At 49.5% G+C, this 22,052-nt stretch overlaps 1 protein-coding gene and 1 long non-coding RNA gene across 3 annotated transcripts; one reads left to right on the top strand and one right to left on the bottom strand.

The window, feature by feature from the left end:
- Positions 1-6,776: 6,776 nt before the first annotated feature.
- Positions 6,777-9,536, top strand: LOC112988824 (transcription cofactor HES-6-like). 2 transcript variants are annotated; one of them, XM_026109572.2, is made up of 4 exons: positions 6,777-7,064; positions 7,654-7,749; positions 7,888-7,963; positions 8,745-9,536. In XM_026109572.2, exons 1-4 carry the CDS (start codon positions 7,002-7,004, stop codon positions 9,188-9,190), a joined length of 681 nt encoding a protein of 226 aa, XP_025965357.2. In that variant the 5' UTR covers positions 6,777-7,001; the 3' UTR covers positions 9,191-9,536. The 2 variants fall into 2 exon arrangements, with proteins under 2 accessions (XP_025965357.2, XP_025965356.2); XM_026109571.2 differs by having other exon boundaries at positions 7,885-7,963.
- On the bottom strand, positions 8,809-14,102 carry LOC112988830 (uncharacterized). The gene is made up of 5 exons (XR_003260634.2): positions 13,971-14,102; positions 12,612-12,756; positions 10,409-10,565; positions 9,530-9,656; positions 8,809-8,913 (listed from the first exon to the last, which is right to left on the bottom strand). It is a non-coding gene; the product is annotated as an uncharacterized LOC112988830 (long non-coding RNA).
- Between the last annotated feature and the right edge of the window lie 7,950 nt (positions 14,103-22,052).

Here is a 22,052-nt window from a genome sequence, read left to right as displayed (position 1 = left end):
TTGAAAAAACTGCCTGCCACTGAAACTACAAAATCCCTGCCGCACTTTGCATGGCACAGGTGGGCAACAACCTGTCAGCCATGCAAGCCACCGGTTGCAGTGTTTCCCCACATCTTCCTCACAGCACCCAGCTACTGTTCTGCATGAGGTGGAGACCTCCAGGCACCTCAGACCACTTTCCCCACCACCCGCCCAGGCCATCTCCTGTCCATCTCCTTCCATTGAGATAATCCTCTCCAGCCCAATCCCACCCACAGGGCCCAGTCCACAAAACCAGCAGCGACAGCCATTGGCCTCATTCAGGAATTCTCCCAAGGCAACTCCAACGGTGTTGTCAGCTCCCCTGCCCAGCACTCCTTTGCCCAGTCTTGGATGGCGCCTCCTGCACCCGGGCTATGCTCTCGGGCAGCTGTCATGACAATATCACATGGCTGCAAATGCTCTTCTGCACATCTCAAGCACAGATAGATCATCCTTTTCTGCCCAGCCTACCTCCGATGCTGCCCTGGCCTGGCCGGGGTGCTGGACATGAGATCCTTGGGAGGACCCTGCTGCACCAATCTGAGAGGGGATACCATGGATACAACTTACTGAACAGAGGTCAGCTGGGAAATGTAACCCTGTTCCCGTCTGGTACCATCTAGCAGTGAGTAATCACCAAGCCACACCAGTTTACATGCCTCTGCCCCGGGAGTCATCCTACCTGCCCAGACACTGACTGTACCCTCCTGAGCCGGCAGGTCCAGTCACCTCGCTGGCATCTATCACTCTCCCTCACATCCTTCTCACTGCAACATTTTGAAGGCAAACCACCCCTTGGGCAACACAGGACTTCAGCAAGGAATGCTTGTGAGTCACAGCCACTGGAAAACCTGCAGGTTTAAACCTTTTATTAAAGAGATTAAACCTTCATTTTTAAACCTCAGGTTTGAACCAGAACGAAACTTCTGAAACCCCCCAGACTAAAAACCTTTCAGTCATTATGACAACCCCTTTAGAAACAGCCTCTCCTTGATCGTTTGCTTACAGCAACACGGAACTGGAGCCTGTCCGCCAGGGAGGGAATGCAGGATCCAGAAGGTGCTCTGAGGTTGCGCATCAGGGCTGACTTGTTCTCCAAGCCCCAAACGGCAGCTACCCCTGCCATGCCCTCCAAGCTGCCAGCCCAACCCCGCAGCTCATGCTGCTTTCTTGGGGCCAAACCCACACTTTGCTTCTCACTTCACAAAATCTGCGTTATCGCGTGCTCTGAGAACAGAGGCAGTCTAATGGAAGCAGATCCAGTAAAAGTCAAACAGAAGTAGTACACCTTGCCCACCAGTGTCCCATCTGCCTGCCTGACAGCCTGCCCACCAGCATCTCCTGTGGGCCGGGGACTCGCGCTCAGTCCTGCCAATGGTGAGCTCTTCTATCCTTTTATCCTCTTCACTTGCGAGGGAAGACTGCGCTTTACCTAGTACAGATACGCCCCCAAGGGCAGCGTAGCAAGGAGCCAAAGTTTCTTCCTTCAGAGTCAGGCAACATCCTAAGGATGCCGGGTCCCACAGCGCAGCCATGCCTTTGGAGAAGGGACACTGGGTATGTGCCCGGCTGCTGGCCACCACGGCCCTCGCGGCCTGCAGCAGCAGCAGCTCACTCCATCACTCTTAAATCTGCCCGGTGCTGCAAAGCAGCCCTTTCACTCTTGTATAAGCGCAACGAGCCACGCTGGCGGGCTGCGCTCAGGCACATTTAACAATTCTGATTTACGGGTGTGTTTACTGCCTTGGCAGATTTTATGCTCTAAAACAGAATGAGCCTTGTGCAGTGCAGATGTAACTCACCACCTGCGCCTCCCCGTCAGCCTGCCACAGTTTAACTCTTCACTGCTTTGCACAAGGCAGCCCTGTTTCTAGCCTACTAGTGAATTTACACCGGGAGGCTGAAAGGCCTACTAAAATAGCCTGGATTTGATCTCTCCTTCCTAAAAGGTAAATCTGGCAGGGAATTCCAGAGCAGCCAGCTGGGAACAGGCCAGAGGGAACTAACAAGAATGATCAAAGGTCTGTAAAACACATGGTCTGCAAGGAAAGATGGGGAAAATAGGGTGGTTCAATCTGGAAAAGAAGTGGGGAAACTTGATAATAAATTTCAAATACATAAGAGGCTGGTACAGAGAAATATCTTTTTCACATCTGTGACAGCAGGGCAAGAAATGAAGGACCTATATCACCACAAGTTCAGGTTATGCCAATCTCCCTCCTGCATAGCAAATAAACAGCACAAACGTAGACCCCAAAAGACAGAATGGGAGCCCAGCAAGCATCACTGCATCTTTCTCTAATCTCCTAGGGACCGAATACGTGAAATGAGAGAAAACCAAATCACTTAATTTTGGAGTAATCACAGTAATGTTAAGTACTTAACAAGTTTCACACCTGAGAGCACCAAGGAAGAGAAGCTGAGGGCAACACTTTCCAACAAGGGTATCTAAAGCCAGACCCCTACGCTATCAGCCTAAACTGAAGACCAGCTGAAACATGGTTGACACTTAGCACCTCTAGAAAGAAGGTCTTTAGCTGAGGTGATGTGCCAACAGCACAGACAGCGGAGGCTGGGATTAGGCGTCAGTCCTGCCTGATCGGTGGGCTGGAAGCACATCCTTCCCCAGCCGCAGAGAAACTCAGCTCCTTCCACTGCAAATGCTCCCCTAGGTCACTGGTTCCCAAACCAGACTGCACCAGTACCACCAGCACTCCATGAGCCTGCTCCCGGCTTCAGCGTTCACTGACATCTTTTGCTTCTGGACCTTTTCAGGTGTCAGGGGTGCCCCGTAACACCAGCGCTGATTCCTGTTGGGCCTCTGCCTGGTGTGGCTTGGGCAACTCGGGAGAGAGAGGCTGCAGGCTTCAGATGGGAACCAGTCCCACACAGCACCTGAGAGAAACAGGGACTAGATATGGGAAAACTCAGAGCAAAGTACTGGACACAGGTGCTTTGTGGCCTCTGCTCAGCTCTATGCCTTAGAGGTCATCTCAGAACAAGCCAGAACAGGGAGATTACTGAGATTATCACAAACTTCAGCCATCCAGACTCTAACATATGCAGCTACCTGACGCAAGAGAGCGACCCTCACTTTTTCTCCCATTTCTCCAGCACACGAAAGGCCTGAGCCTAACGCTCCCCCGTCTGTCTCTCAGTAAGAACTTACTCGTACCTGAACAGAGGCTGCAGAAACACCTCCGCAAGCAGCTCCAGAGGGAGCGAGGTGTCAGCGTGGGGCGGCCACTGCGCAGGAGGAGCCGCGGTGGGTCCATGGGCGCCCTGCACGTCCCGGCCCGCAGGCACCGCGCTGAGCACTGCTGCGCTCCAGTGGTGGCACCCGGCTTCACGCCTCGCCCCAGCCACGGACACCCGCTCTGCGATTAGACCCACTTAAGACGGGAGGCACCTTACTGCGGATTTCCACCGCTCAGAGCCTACTCTGAAACAGAGAAAAAAAGAAGGGAAAAGGGAAAGGGTTAAGCCCCCTCCCTTGCTTGGCTCGTAGGGTTGCTGTCCATTTCTCTGCTGGTTATTAGATTGTTCACGGCTCTCAGGTTTGTTTGAATAAGCTCTTTTGTTCCATAGAGTTTTCCCACGTCCCTTCATTCGCTAGGCAGTCGCGTGTCCCAAGTCAAAGAGGAGCTGTGGCCACGAACTCCTAAAGAAACTTTTTTCAGAGCAAGACATCTGCGTTGGAAGGAATCTGCCAACATCTGCCACACTTTCCCCATTTTCAAGACCCTTTCTTTCCATCTTAAAAAGTGCAGGAACAGATGTTAAAAGTTGTTTTCTTTCTACAGGGTGTGAAATGTAGACAAATAGCAAAAGAGAAAACTCCGAGCAGCACTGACTCCTTTCTCTTTCTTTTTTTGGAAAGCCCAGGAAAAGAAGGGAGGCTTTGTTTACTAAGGAGAATCCCCTTTTCAGTAAAACCTGGCAGTGTGCAATGTGAAAGTAAAGCAGGAATTTGCAAAATGCTTCCTTTAATGCTATGTGGTCATTTGCATTTGCCTTTTTGGTCCACACAATCCCGAGCACAGATGTCATGTTTCCCCCTGAAAGGGAGGGCAACTCTACGGCCTGCACCCCTTCCCCCGTGCTTTGAAAATAAAGGGGTTTGCCCTGAGAGGTGTAAAATAACTGTTTACAGCAAAAGCTGCTCTTGTTTTTCACTGAAATGCTGTCTTACAAATGAACCTTGAAATGTGCTCACCGAGAGCAAAAGCCAGAGGAGAAGCGAGACCAGCACAAGCAACGGGCCCCTCAGTCTCTTGCACCCCTCTGAGGTTCGGGGCTGTGCTGCCGCGGGTGAGTGGGGCCAGGAGCTGCTCCCACAGCCCCCACCCGCCCAGCCCAGCCCCTCACCACCAAAAAACACCCTACGTGCTTGGTTTACGAAACCCCAGTGGACCCCTTTGCACAAGGGCCTCAGAGGAAGGCAGATCACATGGGGTCACGGCTGAGGGCAGGAGGCAGCACTGAGAGGGAGGGAGAGTCGAGAAAGGGGCTGTGAGGGGACACACAGCCTACAGCTTCTTATTCCACTGCTGCCTTCACTCCCAATCCCCCCAGTACACAAAGGGCAGCTCTGCAGAGGAAACCTCTGGATGACCTTCTTCCAGAGCACCTCCCTTCTTCTCCCAGGAGCCCCAGTGGGAGGTCAGAAATGCCCATACAAGAGGCTGGTGTTTCCACTCAGAGCATCTCTCAAGGCAAGAAAACTAGGGGGGAGGTTAAAGCAGAAGCAAGTCCAGGCCAAGGAAGAATGGGAGGACAAGGAAGCAGGTGCCACCACCGCAACCACCAAAAAGACCTTTCCAGTGGCACTGGGGCTGGTGAGCCCCTGGGCCATGAACAGAGGGGAGACACAGTGCACCCCAGACCCATGCCCAGCCAAGGAGCACCAGACTGAGACACCCCCTTGAAGGAGGACAGATGAGTATGTGGGAGAATGCCTGCTCCTTCTGATATGATTTGATATGTTTTTCAGCGCTCTTGGGCAATTCTGCATTTGTTCACACCCCTGCAATGCTCAGCTGGGACAGGAGCCCAGGTGGCCTTGGGCTTCCCCTTGCTGCTCTGACCACCTTGGGAATGTGCCTCTCTCCACAGAAGGTGATGGTGTTGTGGGGGGCCATTTCTCCTCTTCCCCACTGGCACGTGGGGTTGACAGAACTGAAGGGCTCTCACACAGGACAGCAGAACACCCTTTCATTTTCTATTCAGGGGACACATCGGATATGATGTGCCCAGCCCTGCCCCCTTGCTGCATCACCCTTGCGTGACACTAAAAACAAAGTATTAACCTTCCCCTCTCAAATCCTCCTTTTGCAGAGCAACAAATACACCAGCCCATCTCAGGCTCTCCCTCATCGCCCTCAGGCAGGGGTGCTCCTAACACTGGGCAATAGCACCCATTCTCTGCATGTGACTGACAAACAACCTCGGCCTGTAAGATGCCATGTTTGGGGACACGTTTCCATTATACGCGCAGGCAGCAGTGTGTACAGACATGCAGTAAATATGCTTGTGTTTACATACATACAAACATACGCCCACACTGCGTTGAAGCAAGGGACGCGATGTCCTAGCTGTTGTTCCTGGGGTACATCACCACCCACGGCGGAAGGGGTGGAGTAAGGGCTCTGCAGCTGCCGAGCTACGCTGGGTGATGGGAAACCCCAACAGCCGACTGGGGCAGCTTTTGGTTCTTCCGAACCACTGCGACCTCTTCCTGTCCATTTAAATAAGGTGACACCTTCAACACCAGCGTAAAGGGCTTCACCTGTGTGACTCTACAGGACACTGCCAAATCCTGCTCATTAGCAAAGCAACTGTCAGAAAGCAAAAGCAGAGTCATCAAAAAAGCCTTCATATTCCCCCCTAAAACCAGATAGAAGTGAGGAAGCATAAAAGTACATTCTCATCCTGTGCCAAGTCTCCTTTAAAGGCCCATGTGCTTTTGCACTGGCATTTCAGCGGATGAAAAATAGACTAACTGAAAAAATAGAAGTAAAAAAATGCAGCCTTCCCCCCAAAACCACCCAAGAATCTTTGCAACATGACGGGGGCAGGGGGGAGTAAACACTCATGAAAAAATCCAATAGATTTAACAGGACTGAACTCACTTCTAGGTTTCCTTGCATCTGAAATTGTCTGTAATTTTAATATTAAAGCCTACACAGCAGTGAAAAAACTAAGAGTTGCATGTTTCCTACATTTAGAGGCATGCAAAAGAGAACTCAGACTCTCAAGAAGTAAATAAAGTTCCACAGCATTTTCCCTAGAGGATTTCTGTGGTGGAAACAATGTTTCTCTAGGTGTATGCTGTCAACAGTTTTTAATTGATCATCATTACCTTGTAATAATAATTCCTGGGAGCAGGAGCTAGTAGATCCAGCACTCTATTATTAAACTAAGAGGCTGCTCTTGGCTGCCAAGATTTAAAGTGACTGGGGCTCAGGTTAGCAGGTAAAAAGAGGCATTGGCTCAAGGAGATAAAGGAAAAAAAGATGCATAGAAGAGGGTTTCCCAGGTGTAACTCAACTGGTTCCCGGCTATTGTTTTCCTCCCTGGGAATCTGTGCAAATTGAGCAAGGAGCCATGCAAGCTGCTCAGAGCGCGCCCATTTTGCTTCCCTTCTTCCCTAACAAAAGATCCCTACAAAGCAAAGCTTTGGAGGCTGGACATCTGTCGCCGTTTGGGGGGGCCGATGTGGTCATTGAAAAGAAGCAGTGACCTGTCAGCTTTGATTGATGGCCACGAACCTCTGGGCTCGACCCCTCGTGTGGGAAAAGGAGTCCAGCCAAGGAAAGCCCCCTTTCACATGCTAATTCGGGGTTATAAATAAGGCAGAGGAGCGGAGGAGCAGCAAAGCGCCCTTCAGGAAAGGGAAGGGAGGGCGAAGGAAGGGCGAAGGAAGGGCCTCCTCTCCGTCCCCTGCCTGCAGCATTTCGGAGCGGACAGGCTGGATTACAATGACTGCCGCAGCCACGGCCAGCGGCGTGCAGAAACTCTCCAGCACCAAAGAGGAAAGGAAGGTAGGTCCCGCTCCGTGCGGGTTCACCCAGCCACGGCCACGCGCGCCGAGCGGGATTCCTGTACCGCGGATGCCGATGCCGGACACTTTTACCAATACCGTGCTGCGACCACAGGCAGTGTTTCTAGGAAAGAGAAATGGAGCAATTTTTTCCTTTCATTATAAAGATGTTTTCTCTGAGCATAACCCACGTGGGTGTTCTTTCTGCTTCTTTTCTCTGTCTTAGAAAGGTGCATCTCTTGATTTGAGTCAGGGAAACTGATTAACATGAGTTGAAGTGAAAGAATTAAGATCTAATATGATCTAACGAACAGAGTATTACCGAGTTGGAGATGGGGCGTTCTCCATCCTGCTGCAGCAGCTTGCTGCTGCTGAGTATCCACCCCGCACCGCCTTCACTTGAGGATGTGGCTTTTCAGGGTCAAACTAGACCCAAGGCCTCATTCTGCTTCAGTGAAGCCAGCACGGTTCAGTTCTGTCCTCACTGAGCTATAGCGGAGAGAGGATAGAGGAAAAAAAGGAAAAAAAAAAAATCATCTCTGCACTTCTTCCTCCCTATTTTTTTTTTCTCTCCACTATCTCCCTGGCAGTTAAGGAAACCTCTCATTGAGCGGAAGCGAAGGGAAAGGATTAACAACTGCTTAGATCAGCTGAAGGAGACTGTTGTTGGCGCATTTCACCTGGATGTAAGTGTTCATTTCTACACACCTTTTCGTCCTTTTGCTGGTGGGGGATTCCTCCTCCGCCCTCCCCTTTTGACAAACTCAGCATTGCACCACACACTTCATGGTCTCTCAACTACTGAATTCTTCCTTTATTAGCAGTCTAAACTCGAGAAAGCAGACATCCTCGAAATGACAGTAAAGCACCTTCAGAACATCCAGAACAGCAAGCTCATGGGTGAGTGCGTCCTTCCTTCGGCCCCTCACGGTTCGGCTCAGGGTTACGGCAGGAGGCTGCCAGCAGAGCAGCGCGCGCTGCATTTTTAATCCAGCGGCAGTTCAGCAAAAGCGTCTTTCAAACCTGTTGACTGGCCTGGGCTTTGTTCTCACCACTAGATGGGGAGATGGAGCTGAACACTTTTTAACCCACAAGAGTTTCTTCCAGCACCGGTTTCTCCTTTTGTTCTAGTTTTGCACTGCTCGCTCACGAGCAGCCCCATCGGCTGCCTGGCTGAGCAGCTCGCTCCCGCATGCCCTTCCTCCTGAACCGTGCAAGCCATTAACGCTGCAAGAAAGCCCAACTGAACTAAAAATGAAGTCAGTGGAGGAATCAAACCACCTCCTCCAGCAGCCACTAGCTGGGCCTTACCTAATGATTTTTTCAGTTTCCAAGGGTTTCACAAAGGGGCCCAGAGGTTATCCTGTGATATTCCTGCTCTGCTGGGAAACTCCACCAGGGCATCTGGGCCCTGTTCCCCGCTTCGGCCATGGCCCCAAGACCGTTCTCATTTGCATCAATTGTGCAGAGTTTTTGTCTCACCCTGAAACAGGGCACTGACCTCCCGCAGACCCCGCAGAGTGCTTTCAACAATAGGCCAGGGTAGCTTTCTCCATTAAATCACCCAGGACTAGCCCAGAGGGGCCAATGCACACGGGAATCTGTTGAATGCTTTTGCGTGAGAACACACTGCACAGCTTTTACCCACTCACCAACTTCAGTTGTCTCCTGTTCAATACAGCTGACTCCAAAGTGGGCCTCGAAGCCCAGCAGAGATACAGCACTGGATATATCCAGTGCATGCACGAGGTTCACAACCTTCTCCTTACCTGTGAGTGGATGGACAAGACTCTTGGTGCACGGCTGTTAAACCACCTGCTGAAATCCTTACCCAGGTCTGGTGAAGACACCTGCAAAACAGCATTAAGGTCCTCGAGCCCGTCTCAGCAGCCTGTCTTGACACCAAAATCCCCACTGAGCCCTAAGGGGAACACTCCCGGCAGAAACCCAACGCAGGAGCACTTCTACCTTGTGGAGAACAAACAAGCCGTGAAAAATTCATTCCAGCTGCCACCACTGTCTGTTTTCAGCCAGGTCAATGCTGTGCCTCCCAGACAGGTCCTGCAGCCAAATTTTTCCCATAACAACCCTAGTATGGGGTCATTAGATATGTGGAGACCATGGTAAAGTGTGCTTTAAGATGTTTCTCCTAATCTTAGACACTCTTATGTATGTATCTTATAGATATGTCTCTTTAAAACACTTGAGGAGCAAGTCTGTTCCTGTAGGTGCATTAAAGACCAGGGTACTTCATGCCGAAGTAAACCTATGTGTAGCCTGCATTGTAGAAGGCTGCTATTATTTTGTATTTATTTAATACATCTAAATTATTGTATAGAATCCTCTCATGCTCTTTAGTGTATATTAATTATATAACTTTCTTGTCTTATTTTCTTAAAATAATTAGCCTCTTATTAATAAAAATATAAGACAATGAGAAACAACCCTCTCTTGCGTCAAGCTTACCTCTCAGATCTCATGTAAGCAGCTGAGATTACTTTGCTGGATAAAGGAGAACACGGCCAATCCTCTTTTTATTATTATTATTCTTGTTCAACCGTAGGAGATTTCAGTTCTAATTCCTGTAAGAATGCTGCAATGATTAGAAGGAAGAGAGAAAGGGAGAGACTGTTTAGACATTTTAGAATGTCCAGATATATTCGCTGTTCTCTGTACTGCTCACTCTAGCTATGCTGTTCCTAACCACCCAAATGTGTTGGCATTACTGTTAAAATAGTGAGCTAGGTGTAAATATATAGTTACATTTAGAGATTTTTTTGTTTACTTAACTAAAGATTCTAAATAATCCTTTGGAAGATTACAATTGATTTTTTTTTCCAGCCTTGTCCTGTCTGCTCTGAATAAAAAATACTTGGGGATCTGCTTTTGTTTTCTTTCACAAACGGTTCTTCCTTGGCAGTTGAAAGAGATTTTTCATTTTTTGCTCCTGATGCTCTGTAGAAAAAGCAGCACTGACACACACAGTCACCTGGATCACGGTAACACTTCAAATCATGAAGGAAGTTAGAAGCTGGGCTTATCAGCCTGGCCAAATACTTTGGGTTTTACTTGTAAGGGAATGACAGACAGAGTCTAAAGACCAGAAGGTAAAGTTCTCTGCAAATTGTACCAGGATTGGGACAAATCTTGTGCTCGACTTGTTGGCAACAACTGGTCACAGTTTTTCAGCTCAAAGGCAGTTAGAAGTTCTTCACAGTTAGAAGAAAAGAGCAAGGCTCCCTTAAACAAACACTCTGCATCCTAATTAACGGGCCCCCAGTTCAGAGGGACTAATTATGCAGCGTGATCTATTTGATGATGTGTTGAAAGAGTGAAAATCATCACCTCTGGTTTTGGCATCTTCTCCTGTGAAGCTCTCCCTTTCATCCCCCACTTCTGAACAGCCATTAGAAGGGGTAGCACAGGGGTGGCAGGAGCAACAGCTGGCTGACATGAAAGAGGGGGCTTGGCCGAGAGGGGCACAGCACAGCCTCCAACAGTCCTGCGGGGTAGCAAAGCAGCTCTCTTAAGGACACAGAATTGCAGACATCTTACAGCAATCTCCATCTCCATCCTCTGACCAATAAATAAATAAATAAATAAATAAAATAAAATAAAAAAATCAGGACTTGTCATCACTTCCCCAATTTGAAGCTAACATTTTACTGAAGGGAACCTCCAGAATGACTAATGATATGGAAAAATACATCCAAGTCTTCCTACCACAAAAACACAGACCATGGTGGAGACTGGAGACAGCCCATGCAGAGAGCAGCAATGCAGAATACTCAGTCAGTGAAAACTTGGGCAAAGGCAACCAAAGCACATCAAAATCCTGCAACTGAAGAGACATTAAAGATCTTCACAGCTTATTATCACACATATTGCTGAGTTTAGATGACGGACACCACACGAGCACCCACCATTACTGGAGAAAGCCCCGTTGCCCAGCCTCGGGGACTGTGCACACCAGTGTGGTAGAGGTGGGGAGCATATCCCTACCCAAGATGGGGTCTGAAGCTTAACAGCTTTCTTTTGCTTCTATTTTGTTTCAGTAATGGGTCCAGTCACACCCTCTGGCAGCTTTCTAGTGAGGCTAGGAGAGGGGCTAGGAAATGTTCTAGTGTGATGAAAATATTTTACTCTGTTTTGACAGCATCAACTTAAAAACGTACTTTCCCCCTAAAACCTGTGAATCCCCAGTGACTGTAATTATCAGCTATGGTTACTGTGCTGAAAAGAGATCAGTGGGAAATATGTATTTCTCACCATCTCTGGTTGTTTACTCTGTGCATTTGAAAATACTTTGTGGTTAGTGAGTTTTATTATTTCCTGTTTCTAATCAGTAAGCTTTTTCTTTTGTGGGTGTGGAGGGAAGGGTCACATAGCAGCTGGTGAGAGAGGTTTAAAAATAGGAAAGTGAGACTGCAAAACTTGGCCAAGAACCTCCAGAAACAATTTTAGTGCAAGACACTGATTTTTCACTGTCTTAATTTCAAATTGATGACATCCCTTTAAATGATCTCTGTCACACATCTAAGTATAAAACCTAGTTCCAATAGACAGAATCCCTCCAGGAACTGATGCTGGATGAATCCTTTAGAAGTCCCTTGTTTACAGTAAATAAAACATTTCTCCAAAAAGACAGAACATCATTTATAACACTATGTATGTAAAGTCAGGGATCAGTTGAGCTTGTCAAAGGAATTTTGTATTTACTTCAGACCCAACCGGTACTGTACAAGAGCAGGAATACTTCACTCTTCAGCACAGGCATTTCTCCACTGACAACCCAAAAATGTGGTCAGCTCCTACCATGTTATCCCCGGGGATGAAGGGAGGTGCAGTGGAGGTAAGGGGCTAGGGCACGCGACTTTACAAGCAAACGTAGCACAAGTGAGTGCAGCACCACTGCTGCTGCAAAGCCGCCCGCGTGGACAGGCCTGGGGTGTTAGCCACCGGCGTGCAAGGAAACCTGCTTGGAGAAGGGAGCGCTGCTCTTGCTTCCACTAGCAGCTCCACCGTCCCTGCTGCTGGTGGCAATTGCGGAGAACTGGTGCTCATTTTTCTAATCTGGACACATCCTTTAACAAGATCACTGCCTCCCAACCAGCTGGCTAACTCGGAATAAACCCAGCCCTGCCCTAGTGAGACAGCGCTCAGAGCTGCACCACTGCATGCGCTGCCTGCATACAACAGCGGCGGGTGGCTGCAGCTGGGCCTGCCTCTGCACAGATGCTACGCCAACATCCCTGCCCCGCACGCCCGGAGTCGTGTCTCTCTGCTGCTGGGTGTGCCGCAACACGGCCCAGGGCTCAGCCCCTCAGACGAGGCACCTTCCAGACGGCACAGCACTTCCCACGCAGGACTGCATGCCCCAGGCAGTAGGGATTTGGAGGTGCAGACAGTGGGTCTGCTGCACGCCCAGGTCTCAGCCATTTCCAGTCTGTACAGTAGGTTAAGACAAGCACCCAGACCAGATTCCTTAGCATGGATACAGCCAGCCAGACTTGTTTGCTAGTTGTCACAAGGCGTCTCAAAATCTCACCTGGCGCATGCAACGCAGGCAGGGTTGGGACAGCCTCTTGCAGACTCGTGCTTTGTTTGCCTCTGCCGCTGTTCCACCCACAAGGCTTGGCCGCAAGGTCGGATCCAGAGGGTTTCACATCCAAGCTTCAGATTCAGCTCACAGACTAGAGCCCACAGACATGCACAAAAGGTTAAGCTTATAGTCACTTCACTGAAAGACAAAAATCAAGCAAGCGCCAAAGTGCTGTTCCAAATGTGTATTTTGTGAACTGAGCACTAAATACAGTGGCCAGCTGCTATATATACAGGGATACGGGGAAGGCTAGACCTGAGGCTCAGGACCCCCATATTGCTTTGGGGCAAAACAATTACAGCCTTGTACACTGATGTGAGCCCAAGCGGACAAAATACACATATGCACAGCTACTCTGTCTAAACTGCAATCCCAGTCCAGCTCTCATTGCAACCGGCAGCAAAACTCCCACTTATTTCTCAGGAAACAGGACTGAATCCTTTCCCAGTTAAGAAAGGTACAGAGGTTCATGAGTATAACACAGAACTCTTGGCTCTGTCCGGCTCCTGGCATACTGTCTTCTCCTCCCCAAAAGCACAACCCTCGTGGGCTGCAGAGCATCCCTCTGTTTTCCCTTACTTCTCCTCTCACGCTGGAGGCATTGCAGCCACCCCCTTTCTGGCCCACACCATCCCAGTTACCCAGAACAGCCAGGCCAAACCACTTTAACAGACCAAGTGTAGTGTTGAGACCTTGCAGATCATTACCCAAGGGGGTTGAAAGCTCTGCTTAAAAAGGGAACAGGAGCCAAGCTTTCAGCTGACCTCTTCATTGTGCACTCACTCTGGCAAAGACTAAGCCCCAGACTGCTGATCTGACCTCTCCAGACCCGCAAAGGGACTTCTAATCCTCCGCACTCACAAGGAAGCAACTTTGCCACATCCCACACCAAAGTAATTCCAGGGCAAAACATTTCCAGCCTGATTTTAACCATACAGCCATGGTTATGAGTGCTTGTAGCTAGCTAGCAAAGTGCTCCTGCTGGGAGGAAAGCAGAAACAAACCCACCAACAACAGAACACCAAAGACTTCAGTTTGCCTTTATGTATGCCATTATCTCACAGCCTCCAGCATATACACTCATTTCTTAACAGAGACATGCTCAAATTTCAGCGCATGAGAAGTAATGCTGTGTTGAGAACCTAACCCAAAGTCTGCCACATTTTTCAGAGCTTTCACACTCACTAATAACACAGCAGAAACTGAAGCCAGCCCTGGATCCGTACTGCTGAGATGTCTCATTTATAAATTGCAGCCATGGTAAGAGTGTGGTTTGCTGCCTAAGGCACTAGATCACAGACTTACCAGAGCCTGGGAACTCAGTTCATTTCTGAGACTCTCCTATGGTCCTTGCAGTAGGTGTCACAAATCCTTCTGCACATTTGGAGTTAAAAAGCACATTCAAACATTTTCATCAAGATTTCTATGGCTAATACAACCAAAAAAAAAAAAAAAAGAAAAGACTTTTACACTCAGTCCCACATTCACTAAAACGGAGAGATCTGGACCCCTACAACAGCTCAGAGTGATCTTTGGGGCTGGAGAACTGTCCCATCTGCTTTACCAAAGAGCAAATGACTCCCAGGGATGGCCAAGAATGGTGCCTGCTTCCCTGGGGTGGCCAGAGAAACACGGACAGGGCAGGAGCCCCGCGGCTGGGCCAAAGCAGCCCACAAGGGAACGGCTCTGCTGCCTGCACTGCTGCCCCCCAGCAAGCAGATGCCTCCACAGGAGCTGCCCTTGTGAAAAGGTCCTCCTTCTGGAGGGAGGCAACAGGAGGGCACCCGGGGGACCCATCTCCAAGAGAAAACCTGGGGTAAAAGGAAGGAAGGGGAAGCCACTGCCAAGTTATCCTTTCCTTTGCTAGTATCTTCCTAAAATCCTTTCCTTCCTCCCTCTCCCCCTGCCCAGCACCCCTCATCCCCGAGTTTGCCCATGCAGCAAAAGTCAGGCAAGGTGCCACCTTTAGTATTTAAAAGCATCATAGGATGACTTCTCACTCAAATCATCATAACAATGTCACCTTGCGTTGTTACCTACAGCCCAGAAACTTTCTCTACAGGCCTAAGAATACAGTTGTAAAATTGTTTGCAGAGGGAAGAAATGGAGTGGCTGATCTTGTTATCCCTTCATAAATGCTGTCCCATGCTATAAAGAGCTGTTTTACTACTTTTCATAGTAATCTAATAAAGTGCTCACCTTTTCACTTTTATTCTTTATTGATACGGACTTTTATGGTATCTCTCACAGGCTCTCAGTGCGCTCTGCATCTTTAAAAGCACAGGATTTAATCAGCTCTCTGCAATAAGGCTTTACATAAACCACACAGGCATTTCCAAAGTCCTGGCCTGGCTTCCACTTTGGCCTCCTTTACAGGCTTTGTTGGGACCCTTCTCTGTCCTGCAGCCTCTCCACCAGCAGATGTGCTTTGCACAGCCCCCTAACAGGATTAACCAGGGGACCCGGTAAGAGGCCATCTGTCACAGCCCCAGAATCGCTGACCCCTCTGAGATAGCGTACTACCAGCTCCCCCCAGCTTTAGCTAAGATCTTCGCTTTGTTTTCCCGGTGGCTGTTAAAACCCAGTGCACACCAGCAGAGATGCATTCCCTTAGGGAGGTGGAATTTGTATCATTTTGCACCATAAACATCATTTCTCATGGCTGCTGATGGGAATGAAGCAAAGCCTGCTGGAAGTACCTTTCTGCCTCTCTCCTTCCCTCACTCCTTGCTCCAGGGTGCTACGGTGAAAGTGTTATTCAGTTAGAAACTGAAACTAGAAGCAAGCCCTATATGACCACAAAAATACAAGGTGAGGAAGACCCTGAGACTGGCTCTAGAGGAGCACTCCTTTCTGTCCCAGGAAGCCAGGGATCATGCCAGGGAGCAGGTAACCTTCCCCAGAAGGCCTGCAACATAAGCCCCGCACAGAGCTGAGCTTCGCTTTCCCTCAGCAACCCCTCCACAGGATCACACCATCTCACACTGCTCAAGCTGTTTCTTTCCACCTCCTATGGACTGAGGAGGAGAGAGAGAAAGAATCGTTTTTGCACCGTTCAGAGCAGCAGACGTTTAACAGGACACTGAAGTGGGCCAGGAGAGCTTTAGCTGAGCCCCTTGGGGCAGAGGAACTCCCACAGGAAGGGCAGCAGAGCTGGAGCCGCCTTGGGTCAGTCTGGGACTGTGGGAGTAACAGCTCAGGAGCAACCACACAACTTCAAACTTCTCTGTCCCCTGCCCTGCCCTACAAACATTTAGCGTACGCGACTATTGAAGTACAAAACCAAACACTTCAAGTTATGCAGTCCTCCCACTGGAGAGGGTGTGAGAACAAGCAATCCAGGAGGGATCGCAATCACATCACCTCATGCACTCCTGAAAAGTGCCGAGATATTATTTTGGTAAGTCTGATAGAAGAACCATCCAGACCATTGACCACAACTAAAGCAATAGCTAGACAGACAGGTTCTCCAAACCAGACATGTTGCAGTCAAAATTCTCTGGGGAAAAGGAGAACAACCTTCCAATGTTTTCCTCCCTCCCAACAGTTTTACACTGCACACATGAACATGCAGCCATTAGAAGACCACTGCTGCAGTCCAAGTCTTTGTTCTCCTCTTTCTGTGAAAACTCAGGGATGTGAATGCATTTGGGGCAGGAAGTTCCATAAGTGGAGAGCTTTCCAACACAGACCCAGAACATGAGAGGGAAACCCTGAGCCTGTTAGTACAGCTTCTCTCATCCACGGACTTGGAAGTGGCATCAGTTGCCAACTGCTTTCAGAGCAGAGGCAGCTACGGTGGCATAGTGAGGGGCAGTAGCTAGAGCATGGGCTCACACGACAGTCTATTTTGTTCTAGGCCCAACTCTGACCTTCGCTTTCTCCGCACCTGATTTTTTCCCAGGGCGTGTTTGGGGGTGATGATTCTATCCATCTTTGAGATCTCTACATGAAAAGCACTAGTAAGACACCAACTATTGCCCAGATTAAAGAGATGAGACAGGACTTAAAAAGCACCTCTCCAGCTGACTATCATATGAATCACATCACCACTGTCCAACTCCAGCACTCACCTTTTCAGTGTCCCTCCATACAAACATACTCATTACCACTGCAGCCTTCCCTAAAATGCTGTTAGCGTCTGGCCCAGCCTTCCCACTGCTCTCAACCTTACCTGATTTCCACTCCCCACCAGACCCACATCTTCAGCCCCATGCCCACCTCATCCAAGTGCCCCCGCCCCCCAACTCTTCTGCCCTTGTGTTGACGATGGTATGGTCAATCCAGCTACGAGGGTCTTATTACCCACCAAAACTGTCAGGCTCCCATGATGTGTAGCATCAGTCCTACCTGAACTCACTCTGCTGGCTGAAATGCATTCCTCCTGCCAGATCAGGTATTGTTTGTCCTCCTGCAGCTGACATAAAGGTAACATAAAAGCATGAAGCTGGCGTGAATGTCTTGTCACCTGTTTTGAGGTAATTTGACAGAGAAGTAACTGTGTGCTGAGGCCTGGCCCAGCTCAGAGTTGTGCTGCTAGGTGGTTTTGTATTGCAGACTTGTTCTATTAGTGCTCATGGAAGGACAATTAATTTTGTTGCTGAACTAGCAACAGGCTAGGCATTCAAATCTCACAAAAGAACCAGAATTGTCTGACCTGAAAAAATGATGAAACCAGATCAAACATTAGCTAAGGGGCACTGGGAGAGCTGCAAACCTGAGAGACCTCTCCCAGGGTGGCTTGGAAGTTCTCCCACCATGCAGCACCCAGCAAGTGAAGGACAGAGGCTGCTCCAGAACGTCGTTTTGCGTAACCCAGACTGCAACCATGCCGAGGGTGCTGCCAGGCACTCCTGCAGCTCTGCTTCTCTGGAAGGCTCTTGTGTTCAGGGAACAGCTCCACAAACTGGAATATGCCAGCACCTCTGGCCAAGGAATCTTTATTTCCCCGTACCTTTGAAAAGTGTGTCCTCCTTGTGCAGTGTTTGGGAAGATTAAATTTATAGGCTGGAAAACACTTTGCTTTTGCAGAGTGGCCCTCTGTTTCTTTCAGGAAGGATCCCTTCCAGCCCTGGCCCTGTGTCAACAGGCTGAAATGAGATGCCCTGTATCAGAGCAGCAGGCTCCACTGATCATCTCTTCCCCTCCAGGAAGTCTGCCCCAATATCTTGCTCTCCCATTGGCACATGGTCGCTCTGGGCACTAGTGATTCATTAGGGAAGTGTGTGATTGGGGGTGATAACATGCAGCTGAGCAGGAAGGAGCAGGAAAGCAGGAAGGTTGCAGTGCGGCACTAAACCGCAAAAGAGCTGCTTTCTGTTCCAGCTGTTGTCCTGACAGCTGCAGAGCCCCTGTCACTGCTTGAGCACTGCCTCCCAGTGCACTGCCAGCAGGCAGGGGGCCAGCAGCACCCCCACCAGCCCGTCCCTGCTAGCAGACACACCACACACCTTTCCTTTGACCTTTCGGGTTGCTCCAGGCTACCAGAGTAACTCCTCCAAGCTTCCAGCAGGTGTTAACCCGCGCTCCTGCCCTGCGTCCAGCTGGTTAGAGTACCATACCTCAGGCTGGGGCTGGCTGAAGGACGGACCCCGAGCACTGCAAGCTTGAAGTGCTCACAGGCATATTCCCTGCTACAATGCAAATCCTGGCCAGGTTGCTCAGCCCACCTGTGGTGCAACCAGAGCACAGTGCCTTACCGCTAAGCCTATCAGCCAACCGCACTACAGGCCATGAGGCAGGCAGGCACACCCTCACCTCCCAACAAAATGCTTGAAACGAACAACCTCACTGCCTCCCACCCCTCGTTTTCCTCAAGGGGAGGCAGCTCTACCACGGCAGAGGTGACAGGGGCCTCCTGGAGGGATCCCAGGATGGCTGCAATTACTTCCCAGCTCATAGCAACCCCAAGGAAACCCCAGCATCTGTCCTGCTGGAGGTCTCAGCAGACAAACTGCTATATAAAAAAAGCAGCCTTTCTCCTTCCTGACGGTCTGAGCAGGCCCTACAGCAAAGGGGGAACGGCTAGCCACCAGCAAAGCGGAACATCCAAACATTCCAGTGCAGGGCTGCACTGCAGTAGTACAGGATGCGAGACACGAAGCACGGTGACCTACTGCCCCTGAAGAGCTAACCTTCAACACCCACTTGAGGCCGCTACACACCAAGGGCTCAAGGTCACGTAAGCTCAAGGGCTGTCTCCATTAGCAATAATTGCGTGTCATAGAGCAGATCTGTTGGCTAAAACAGCTGGCTTTGAGGCTCCTACATCTATCATGCATGCTGCTCAAGATTTTACTTCCAGCTAGATTTAGTCACATGGACCAAACTGCTTGAGCATGCATGTGGTTCACAGCTGTCCAGAGCACCAGCTGTGGCTTCTCACCACCATGTCCTCCTCCACAGTCAGAGCACATTGGTGCAAACTCAGAGCAGGACTTTGATTTAGTTTCTACTAAAAGGAACCCAGTGTGTGCACAAAACCTGTGCTGTGGACTGAACCCCCAGTGCATAGAGAGTGAGGAGAATCAGGAAATTTGCTTCAAAAACCACACAACTGCTCCAAGATGAAACACCAGTGTAGATGGAGCCTATGACCTCCCATTGGTTTTGGAGGGAAGTAGGGCTACTCCAGATTGAGCCTAAAGTGTTTCCATAAACTTTTGGTTTCACAGCTTTAATCCTAGCCCCTCAGGGGGGAATCTACACACCTTTCACCTTTCATCCAGCTGTCTGCGTCTATATCCTGCTCCTGGCACACAGATCAGAGAGGCCTCACCCAGCACGCAGACTGTTCTCCAGCCTTCCCTCAATATGGGGCGGGCGTTTCTCCAGCTGGCTGACAGGCCCGTTTAGAAAGTCAGCCCACGGTACTACTGGGTATGGAGAAGCAAGTCTGAGCGGGAAGCATCTGCCTGCCAAGGACACACCCCTCTCCTGAAGGGCCCTGGGCCAGCACTCTTCAGGTCCCTTAGGGCAGCATCCACTGGTCCTCGGCCGGACAGGGTCCCACTGCCTGAAGTGCTGCGCGGGCCACGTGCAGGTTTCTGCTCTGTAGCGTGCACCCTCCGCAGCCACTCCCAGTCTGGGCGGATGCTGACAGAGGACAGCAGGAGCTCAAGGCTCAAGCTTGTAAGGCTTAAGCCTACCAAAAGTATCCACGGCAGAGGAGCAAACCACAAGACAGCCTCTGTAGCAAGCTGCCTGCTAGGCAGGAGGGGAAAAGGCTTGAGAGGGCAGAATTTATTTAGGTGAGATTTTAACCTGAAATGGGAAATTCAGTTTCTAGTGGCTTTCATCAATGAGGATCACAGAGAGAAATGAACAACCAGGAGAGCTAGGGAATTGCTTCTGACAGGAAAGCCAATCAGCCAGAAAGCCCTCACTGCTGTGGAGCAGGTCCTGCTGGCTGTCACTGTAGTTTGCCACCATGTGAACAAGCTGAATGCTTTAGAACAAGAGCTGGAAAGTCTTTTACAGCTGCTGTCACGCAGGGAGTGGGCTCACTCCAGCATCCATGTGCCTCACTGCCATCACCAGCCAGAGGCCCCGAGTCCTCTGGAAGCTGTGACGTTAACCACAACAAAGTGGACAACACCCGCCTCCTCAACAGAGATGTCTACGTCCCAGCTGCTAGCACAGCCTTCATAGCTTTGGCACTTTCAGCCTTGTGCTCTCTTCACAGAATGGCAAAGGCTTAGGGAGGAGCAGACTGGCTCTGGCTACCTGCTCCACTCAGGGCTGTTCTGCAGCTGAATCAAACCCCTGGGAGTCCGAACTGCTGCTTCGGGCAGGGCGTAGCTGGGGACAGTTAACCATGCCAGAGCTCTCCACTCTCAGCTGGCACATTGCTGCCATCCAGTAAAATTCCTTCAAACATATATGAAAAGCCTCTTTCAATAAATATGATAAGGCAGTACCCATTTATTTTAAGGGACATTGCAGTAACTCCACATTTAACACAGCTTCTTTGGCCCACTGTATATATCCATATGTGTCTGTCTCTCTCTATATATAGGTATAGACATGTGTGTCTGCATGCATGTTTGCACTTACCTATATACATACACATCAAAAACATCTGTCTGTCAAACTACTTGGGAAATAGAAAAATCAGCAGACAGCAGAACACGAGTAGACTAAAAACAGTACACAAAATAATTGCTTCTAAGTGCCTCCCTACGCTTTTCCACAACAAAATCAACAATAGCAAAGCCAAAAGAAAAAGACTAGCAAATAGTAAAACCCGTGGCAGTAAAACACAAAGAAACAACCACTCCAGCAGAGAAATAAATAGAGCATAAGGAAAACAGTCAATCACTCCAAACAGGCTGTTATCAGACTCCCAATGTGGCATTTTTGGTGTGTCCTGACTTCCCACATAGTCTGAAGAAATCAGAAATATCAATTCCTTTCACCATTGCTCATGCACAGCACAAAGACAGCAAACCTGCTGTGGGTAGGAAGACAGGACAGATTTTGTTTCAGGCTTCCAAAGATTTACTAGGCTCAAAGGCAGGAGGAACTAGCTTCAAGATATGTAGCAGGTTTGCTGTGGAGAAAGGGGCATGTCTTTTTTTAAATAACACTTCACACTGCTGAGAGCAGGCAGACCACCATTTTCAGGAAGATTAAAAATGCAAAATGTTTCCATGCTGCCCTCGTGCTCCTCACAACCATCAGCTCCTACTTAGTGCCCTCGCCCCCTCCATACACGCATCTCCAGCTCAAAAAAAATTTGATTCAAATTGCAGTTGTTTTGCACTGGCCATTCCTTATGACAAAGTACAGCATGCACACGTTATATAAAGGAGATGCTGCATTCCTCCAGAGAGAGATAACAAGCCACAGGGAGGAATGCTTTCCCCAGCGTGTCTGTGCATGACCTAAACCCAAACAGAATCGGCATGCAACTGGCAGCTCCCCAGCGGATGACTCTCACAAAGTGTTTGAATGTGAATCAAGGTGGCAAAAACAAGTGATCAAAACGCTTGTCTGTAGACAGACCACCCAGACCTCCAGGACACAGAGAGGGGCCACTGCACAGCAGTGTCCAAGGGTTCCTGCAAGCTTTAGGAGCAGGGTTTTACCAAGAGCTCAGCTCAAGCTTTCAGTACTGAAAAAATCTTGCTCCAGGGCACTCAAGACAAATCCTGAGCCCCAAAGTACAATCTGGTATGTGTGCGTATGCATCCATCCACACACAAGTATACAGTCAGTTCCCTGAAGAATACTCTTCTTCCAGTGATAGCCCACCACTCGTTCCTGATTCCACATATGGACAGGGATTGGCCATCCTTTACCTCCCCAAACACTACAGGTAAAGCATGAGAAGGACCCAGACTGGACCCACTACGTTTTGATCAAGGACTTTCTACCTCTCCATAA

Source organism: Dromaius novaehollandiae, chromosome 9 (genome assembly GCF_036370855.1).
Source record: "Dromaius novaehollandiae isolate bDroNov1 chromosome 9, bDroNov1.hap1, whole genome shotgun sequence".
In the NCBI taxonomy this organism is placed as follows: Eukaryota; Metazoa; Chordata; class Aves; order Casuariiformes; family Dromaiidae; genus Dromaius; species Dromaius novaehollandiae.
Note: the sequence above shows the minus strand (reverse complement) of the source record. Positions and strands in the feature narration are given on the sequence as shown.